Source organism: Vigna unguiculata, chromosome 11 (assembly GCF_004118075.2).
Source record: "Vigna unguiculata cultivar IT97K-499-35 chromosome 11, ASM411807v1, whole genome shotgun sequence".
Taxonomy (NCBI): Eukaryota; Viridiplantae; Streptophyta; class Magnoliopsida; order Fabales; family Fabaceae; genus Vigna; species Vigna unguiculata.
In genome coordinates, this window is record NC_040289.1 from 3976114 (window position 1) to 3985901 (window position 9788).

The 9788-nt window shown below is 26.3% G+C and overlaps 1 protein-coding gene across 1 annotated transcript; it reads right to left on the reverse strand.

Moving 5' to 3' along the window:
- Positions 1–433: 433 nt before the first annotated feature.
- Positions 434–4441, reverse strand: LOC114169040 (MLP-like protein 28). Its single transcript, XM_028054056.1, has 2 exons — positions 4236–4441; positions 434–904 (listed from the first exon to the last, which is right to left on the reverse strand). Exons 1-2 carry the CDS (start codon positions 4420–4422, stop codon positions 615–617), a joined length of 477 nt encoding a protein of 158 aa, XP_027909857.1. The 5' UTR covers positions 4423–4441; the 3' UTR covers positions 434–614.
- Between the last annotated feature and the right edge of the window lie 5347 nt (positions 4442–9788).

Genomic DNA, 9788 nt, shown 5'->3' on the forward strand with positions numbered 1-9788 from the left:
TTGTTATTAATAAAATAAAAATAAATAAATAAATTATTAGTATCATATTTTAAAAGAATAAATAAGTTCTCATACTATAATTTTAAGTTTAATTTAATTTTATAAAATCAGTTTATTAAATAAAATTTACACTTATTTATATATTATTATAAATTGATTTTATTTTTTATCGACGTAAAACTTTCGATTCTAATTTGAGACAACACTGTGATCCTTTATCAAAAGGAGAAACGTTGTATGTGCAAACCGGAAACGATCCACACCTAAAATACCAAACAGCAGAGAATATATTTGCAATATGTGCATAACATTGACTTCCGACTTCCTTATATATTTCAACTGTTATATTGTGTATTCTATATAAAACAAAATTATTTAGAAGAATATTATTGGTGATTATAGGATTCTAATATATTGTACCGACAGAATTCAATGACAAAACAAAAGCAGACCAAAGATATCCTTTTATTCAACACCTTAATACCTTATTGACATATATGACCCCCTTGGATCTTAAGTTATTACACAAACTATAAGTATTATATTTCTCCACATCAAACACAGCTACTTGTAATACATGAGCATAATCTTTGGCCACTCCCTTCTTTCAATTCTTATTTGGTGGCATTTTTTTCAGCCTCGACAATATGAGCATCAACATCCTTAATAACATGGTCATATAATTCTAAGTAGGCATATGGGGGATGAACATCCTCTCTCAGCTTCTCATATTCAATACTCCATCTGATAGCAGTTCTGCCACCATCCTTCTCTATGGCTTCAAAGATTAGCTTCAAGGGCTTATATTTACCATCCACAGCTTCACCAAACAGCTTGAATACAATTGTTTTCTTCTGCTCATCAACCGATTCAATAGTTTCGAGACATGTTACTGTCTTACCGTCTGTTGTTTCACAAGTAACCCATCATTCACAAAAATATTGTGAGAGAACTATAGAAGAATATGTAATTGATGACTCATTTACTGACAATATTTTGGCTTAATGGTTAGATGGAAGGAAAGAAAAAGAAAAGTCATAGGTTCGATCTTTCTTAATAATTTTGAGAAATAAAATTGGTTTAATAGGTTCATTTAATTATACGTCTTGAGTATGAGATAAAGATTAATGAATAGTCTGATAGCAATCCAAAATATGACTTAATCTTAATAAGGTTTGTATTCACTTTTATTTATATATATATATATATATATATATATATATATATATATTATAAATTTGTCTTAGTTGATGTAGGATCTTGAATACAAATCTTTTAAACACTACTTAAATTAAGTTTTGTTGATATATAAATCTTGCAATGTATTGTCGTAACTTGATAAAAAGAACATATAATGTAAGAAAATTAATTAGTGTTTTCATAAACTTATTATTAATAATTCCACAAAAGCTCATTTTCAACAATGATACAAGAAAATAAAATAAGAAGACTAAGGGATGGCAAATAAACCCGCTTTCGTGGGTATTATCTGAACCCCTCCCTCTTTTAACCGAGAATTCCTGCATTGAATGTGTATGAGTTTAACAAATCTTTGACTTTTTCAATTGGATACGAGTATGGAGAATCCCCAACTTTTTCAATTGGGTATGAGTATGGAGAATCCCCAACTTTTTCAATTAGGTATGGGAGTATACATATATCCCCCTCGTCCCCATCTTCATACCCCACAAAATACCTATCACCGTTTAAATTAATAAAATATTGACAGTTAATTAAGTAACTCGACATAATATATATATATATATATATATATATATATATATATATATATATATATTACACACTTTCTATTTTTTATTTCTTCTAATTGTTTGGTTTGTCATGAAATTAAATTCATTCATATCTTCAATATATTTTTGATTTTATCATAACCTTTATGCAATAATGTTCAAATGATGTATGTCAATTAAATATTTTTATGTCTCACATTTGAATATTTATATCTTTTTTTAATATTTTTATTTATTGTATATTTTTCTTTCGCATGAGAGTGTTTAAGACTCTCAATTTAACTGTTTAATAGCATAAACCTTTCATTTACCCCGGTAATATAAAAAATTTATCTTATTTACTCTATTATTATTAATTCTTGTTTCATTTAAAGAACTATTTTGTTTCACTAAAAAAAAATTGTTATTTCTCAATCATTGTCTATGTTGATATTTGAAAAGTTTTCTTAGATCTCTAAGGTATTTTTCATCTTATCATACCCTTAGTTACATTTATTTTCCTTTATTCGATTTCAGTAAATAGTATGTGAAGTTTTTTCTAAGACAAACATTTGATAATTTTTCCATATTTTTATTTGTTGTTTATTTTTATCATATAGAATATTATTTTGATATATTTTATATAATTATTTTTTATTTTCTAAGTCATTATCAATCATACTATAGTTTTGTCACTATAATTGTATAAATAAATTTTATTTACTATAATAGAAAAATTTAATGCAATTGCCATGAATTTTTTTTATCACCATTCAACATATATTGAAGTTCAAAAGATACAAGATCTATGTTAAAATTTTATTATTATTATTAGTTTAATATTTGTTCTTTACTTGATTTTAATCAAGTGATGTATTATAATTTTTATTAGTGTATAGAAAAGATATTCATTCGAATTTAAAAAATTAAAATAAACAAAGATTTAAAATATATTTTAATTTGAATTTTTTTTCTTTTATATTGTTTTAAAAATATTTTTAAATTTTATCAATTAGGTTCCATTAATGTTTGCAAATTTAATAAATGTTTTGGTTCTCATGAAATTTTATTTGGTATTCTAATTTGAAATGTATAATTTCTCTCTAAATATTTAATATCAAATAAACAACCATCCACTTAATATTGAATATTTGATAATATTATGTTTCCTTTACTGTAATTTTTTATTATTTTATAAAAAATAATTAATATTGAAACAGTAACAAAACAATTACGGGTATGGGTACGACAATATACCTGTTACCATGTGGGGATGGAGATGAGGCAAAAGTTTGATACATGTTGTGTTTAGGTATGGGGATGATGATGAATTTTTTTATAGGGATGGGTATGGGGATAGCGAAATGTCCCCATCCCGTCCCGTTGTCATCCCTAAAGAAAACTAAACAAATTGCAGTGCAAGAAAATATCTCATTAAGAACTAATTTTAGTGAGCAAAATTTGTCAGTCACAATAGTGATCAATTAAGATACCAATTTACAAAAAAAAAAAATTGTTGGTTACTAAAATAGTCACTATTATGAATCAAAAATTATAATTGTTCTTTAGATTGGTTTTTAAAATTTAGCTACCAAAGTTTTAGCTACAAAAGGAACTTGGTCACTAAACATTAGCTACCAAGGTTTTTTCTAGCAAAAAAATTTGTTTCTGAATTAGTCTCTAATTAATTAGTGACTAATTTAGCGACCAATTATAATTTTTTATTTTATAAATTGGTATCCAAATTGGTCACTATAGTGACTAACAACTTTTAGTTACTAGAATTGGTTTTTAATGAGACATTTTCTTGTAGTGTTATATGCATGAGTAAAACTAGTTTATTGTTATCACTACAAGAAAATTCTCCATTAACAACTAAATTTAGTGACTAAAAATTGTTACCCACTATAGCTACCAATTTAGATACAAATTTATAAAGTAAAAAATGATTGGTTATTAAATATTCACTATTATGAATACAATATTTTAATTGGTCTCTAAAATTTAGCTATAAAAATTTTGACTTCCAAAAAAAATAGTTTATTAATTAATTACTAAATATTAGCTACCAAGATTTTAGTTACCAAATAAATTAGTTTCTAAATTAGTCTATAATTATTAGTGACTAATTTAGCGACCAATTATAATTTTATTTATAATTATTATTATTTTAAATAATAATTTTTTATTTTTTAAATTGATATTTAAATTCAACACTATAATAACTAATAATTTTTATAGTATTGAACTTAAATATCAATTTACAAGAATAATTATTTAAATATATAATATAGTTGTTAAAATAATAATTATTTTAACAATCAATAATTTCATGACTTAACTCATATCCATTACTTAATTTTAATGTATACAGATCAAACTTATAAGGCTATTTGGATTCGGCTTTTATATTGGTATTTAAAGAATAAGAAAATAAAATAAAATAATTAATTCTGGCATTTTGATTTGTCTAAAATATATAAATTTAACTATAAACATGATTACCTAAGGTATAAGTCCAGTGTTTGACCGAATCATTGGTATGCCAATCATCACCTTCATGGAGTTTGGCTCCATGAACTTTTCCAGCAACGTGTTGAACATGATGGAGCTTTTTGGTTAAGATGTGGAACCACTTGTCTGCAGTTGCATGAACTGGGAGTTCAGTGCTAATTTTTCCAGTAAGTGACATTATCAAGAATTGAAGAAACAAAGATAATTTAGAGAGAGATGAGAATCACTCCTTAAATAGAAAAAATCTTACCAATTTTCTTCACCTGCCAACTAATTAAATTAATTCAGCATTTACTGCTTTTACAGAAATAAATTCTGCCTCGTAGAAATCAGTTCTACCTATAGATGGAAAGTGATGCCTAGCTAGGGTAGTTCTTTAATATAGTTAATTGTTGATGATTTTTAATATGGTGTGGTGCCTACACAACTAATTGTTATATAACTTTTAATATGGTTGATTGTTTCCATTTACAATGTGGGATGATCCCAAAACTAGTTACATATGGTTTTTAATATAAATATAAGGTATCTAGTCAGGGCGGATTATACAAGGAGCGGGGAGGGGTCCTGGCCACCAAAAAAATTTTGATTTTTTAAAAAATTATATATATATATATATATATATATATATATATATTTTTTTTTTTTTAATTTTATATATTTTTAAAATTTTGAAATTTTTTTAAGTTATAAGTAATATATTAAAAATTGATAAAAATTAAATTGTGTGTCTTTTTTAATTTTTTTTATAAAACATAATATTATGTTAATAAATAATAAAACATAAAATTAAATATAATAAAAAGTATAAATATTTAGGTTTAATTATTTTTTTATCTTTGTTTTTTGTCAAAAAAATGTCAAATGTTAACTAAAAAATTAAAACCAAATTGAGACTAAATCAACTAGAGGACCAACTTAATTACATTTTTGGAAACAAAAACCAAAAAAATAATTAAAACAAATATTTATTAAGATATTTTTTATTTTATTTTTTATTGTATTTTTAGGTTTTAACAAATTTGTACTCATCTTTCAGCCTCATATGTTTTCTTTTTGTTTTTGAAGAAAAAAAGAAGTTAAACTCAAATTCATTACTTTTGCTCTCATTTTCATTTGTTTTGTTTCTTCCTTGAAGAAAAAAATGTAACTCTCTTGTCTACTTGATAATAAACTATTAGTTTAATAGTTATTAACATTATTTTTTATTACATGAACCTTTGTATATTCATTTTTTATTAATATAGAAGAAAAAATAATGTATTATGTGTTTTTTCAAATCGATTTTGTGACTTGATTATAATATATTTTTATTTTAATAATTAGTTTTCTCAATTTTTCATTAGATTATGATAAATTATTTTTTAATATTAACTTTTTTAAAAGTATATTGATGAAGAATAAAACCATAGATTCATTGTTTAAATATGATAGAAGAGAAGTTGTTGATAAAGATGAAAACTAGATAGATTTTACTTCTTTACATATTTTGAAGTATTGTACTAATGATCTAACCTAATGATCAAATTGTCCAATTAGAAGAGTTAATTTTTAAAGCATTATCTAGTGATTCAATATAATAATCAAATAAATATATTGCTTTGGCCCCTCCAAATTTTGTGGTCAAGATCCGCCTCTGTATCTAGTATAAGAGATTACTTATACAAAAGACTCTGCATATTAAAAAAATACGAAACTAATATTTTGGTCTCAAGTAAGAAAGAGAATGACACATGACTATCATTTGAATATATATATATATATATATATATATATATATATATATATATATATATATATATATATATATAAAGAACTTAGAGGAAAAACATTTACAAATCAAAAGATATATGATAAGGTTAAAAATCAAAACACATGTCCTTAAAGCTTATAATGTTCCATAAAGGAGAGAACTTAAAGAACATGAAAATCATGAAAATATTTCAAGAATAATTGTTAGGAAAATTAGTTTATTTCTATGTTTTTGGACTTTGGACATTCTTTTACAAATTAGTTTATGTCTTTATGTTTTTTGGGCTTGGGCTTTCTTTTAAGGTTTCTAGGTTTTCTTAAACTTATGGACCTATGTATAGAGGTACCAAAAGCTTATGTAAACACTTTTGAATCATATTATACACATTTTCATTCTTTGATAGAGGATTTTCTTGTATTAGAACTCTGATTCTTATCAAAGATTAACATCTTTTGGATAAATCTTCACTTGACTTATCAATATGTTGGATTGTGGCGTCCCCCATCTCTGTCTTATTCTGCGTTCTTCTCTGATTTATTTGTGTGTGCTTTTTGAGGATTCAAATTTAGAAATGATCATATTATTTCCTGAATAGGATTGTATTATAAAGAAATACATTTTTTTTCTTTAGAATTGAACAAAACGTGTGAGAAATGAGAACAAAAATAAAGATTTTTGTTTAATTTTTTTTTCAAAAATAAAAAAGAAAATGTGAAAGAGTGAAAGATGAACATAAATGAATATAATTTTATGTTAAAAAATATATATTAATGAGTTTCTTACTCTTTATTATATTTAATTTTATGTTTTACTACTTATTAACATTGAATGATGTGTTTATAAAAAATCTACCTAATTTAATTTCCAAAAGTTCTCATTATACATATAAAGAATTTTTAAAGTTTTGGGGTCACCAACATCTTCCAGCCTCCAAGAAGATCTGCCCCTAACTGGAAATGTTGTGTTTTAGTGGTGGATTGCTTATTATTCTAGTTTGGTGTAGGTTTGATTCGATTTGGTGGAGGTGCTAATTGGATTTTGCATGTACGTGATGTTGTTCTTGTTGGCAGTGTTGGGTTGGTTGGGTGTTGAATCTCAATTCTTGATTTGGTTGGGCTTATGTTTGCTTGGTGGTTGGTGTTGGTTCCAATATTTTTGGAGTGTGGCAGGTTGGAGGGATATGTATGGCTTCTTCTTCGGGGTTCATATTTTTTGGAGTTGCTTACAGAATTATGATTCAAGAAAACCATTTTCCTCAAAATCTTCACAAAAATGTATATTTGTTTAGGTTCTTAATAATGCGTGTGATATTTCTTTGTTTGAATTATCTTTTCCTTGCATGAAGGAGATATGGTCTATATGCAACTTGTTGAGGATGTTTATCTTGTCGGTTTAGATAAATGCAAAAATCATTTACATGTGTGTATTTTGTTAGCAAAAAGAGGATAAACTACTTACACTTGAAGCTTTGTAAGAAATTTTGTTAACAAAAAATTAATTTTAAATTTTACAACGTCATTAACAATGTTCAGAACATCATAATACTTTAATTCTTTTATTTATTTTCTTTTAGTTTAGATTCGGCCTTATCAAGGGTTTAACCGACTCTAAATTAGACATTCTTTTATAGTAGAGTCTGTCTTAGAGATAGCTTAGTTGACAGTACTAGTGTTTATATATGGTCGACTCTAATTTTTCATAGCTTCGCGTTGTATTGACTTGGGATGCTTGGAAGACGTTATAGTGTTGCTTTTTCACTATTAGAATTCCCCATTGGCCGGCTCTAATTACTTGTTTTCTTGTAATGCAAATAGATAGTGGAAGGGCTTAACCAAACAAGTAGTCATCATACCATAGAAAATACAAACCCAAATTTTAGTAATTTTAATGCTAACGATGTTTATAAATGGAACATTGATGAAAAAGCTTAGTGTAACATCATGCCAACTACGGTATACAAAGCTTGTAAAATAGTTCATGAGACTTCAGAGGAAGCCATACCCAACATCATAGTGTTTGGATTTATTTGACAACTTAAACGATGGTGGATCAATATCTCATAAAGGACCAAAAATCAACAATCTTTTTAGCCATTAAAATAGATGATAATGGTGAGCCAATTTCTCAAGGGTGAAATTATCCCAAATGTTCTTAGCACATTAGTTTTTACCATAGTCCAACACTTCATAGGAAATTCATCCTTATGGAAGGATAGAATTGTAGAATTATTGTCAAACCTTGAGGCTGTGTTCGTTGAGTGGATTTACTATTGAGAAGGATTATCGTAGATGGATATAAGCAAATTCTTTACATTCCAATCTATGAATTTGAGAAAGAGATAAAAGGTTTCAATTAATTCCACTTTTCGGAAAGTATTAAATGTTAAATGAGGTTTATTTTAATTTTATTTTATTTTAAACAAGTAATTTCCGACTAAAATGTTACAGGAACGGTGATTTGCAAATCACTTATAAACTTTCACAAACTTCACCTTCAAATCCTCTCATTTTAACCTCCAAATCCCTTATAAAGAAATAATACAAAATTTACCTTCAAATTCATCCACTAATTTCCCTCCATCCTCTCAAAGATATACAAGTGAGAAACCTTGATGGTGTGTTTGGATGAGGTAATTTAAGGGAGTAATTTATTTATTTGGAGAATTTGATTTTTTTTCAAGGAAAATGATATGTTTGGATGAGGAAATTAAAAGGAAATTGAAATTGAGGAATTTTAAAAAGGTTTCAAAGGAATAAAATAATATAATTTGAAATTCACTTAAAAAAGAAGGAAATTGAAGCTTTCCAAGTTATAGAATACCTCATTGGTTAAAAAAAAAAAGAGTTTACAGGTCCAAAAATACGAGTAGGGTCAAGTAGAAGGTCAAGTAGGGTTGACCTAGATCGAAAGTCGAGTCGGGCACTCGGGTTAGATCGAAGGTCGTTCCAAGTCGACCCGAGGCGAGTCGAAGGTCATGCCGAGCCGACTTGAGTCATGTCGAAGGTCGAGCTAAGCAGGCCCGAAGGTCAACCTAGGTTGAAGGTAGAGTCAGGCCGAAGGTCGATCTGGGACGGTCCAGACCGAAGGTCAAGTCGGCCCGAATAAGTTCAAAGGTCGAGTCGAGTCATACCAAACCAAAGGATAACTTGGGCCAACCCAAGCCAAAGGTCGAATAGGGTCAAACTAGACCAAATGTCAAGTCGGGCGAATTCAAACTGAAGATCAAAGTTAAAGTTAGAGTTAAAGGTAGATTAGTTCATCACAAAATAAAAATTAAATTTTTTTATAAAAAAAAAGCTTAAAATTTAAAATATTTCAATTAGTTCATAAAACTAATTATAAACTAATTATAAGAGATTTCAAATGATACAAGGACAATTTAAACTTTTAACCTTTCTAAAAAGAAATATTTTTAGCCAATTTTCCTAAATCATCATAAAAACAATGTAAGGGGTAAGATTAAAAGTTTAACCCAAGATAATTTTATTCCTTAATGACCACGCTACTTATGGACAATTAATCTTTCCTTTTTTCAATATTTTACACACACACGTGTATATATATATATATATATATATATATATATATATATATATATATATATATATATATATATATATATATATATATATATATATAATCTCACTTAAATATCACTTAGTGATAACTGAGTTCAAACGAGAAAATCAAAACAAATTCTCAAATCAATTTCTCCTCAATCTAACTATTGTAACAACTTTAAATTATAGTTGAAAAATATTTATATTAAGTAATATTAACTTCAAAACAGT

Coding starts and splice junctions, on each gene's coding strand:
- LOC114169040 (XM_028054056.1), bottom strand. CDS start 4,422: ATGTCACTTACTGGAAAAATTAGCACTGAACTCCCAGTTCATGCAACT. Junction 905..4,235: donor ACACTGGACTTATACCTTAG/GTAATCATGTTT, acceptor GTGAAACAACAG/ACGGTAAGACAGTAACATGT.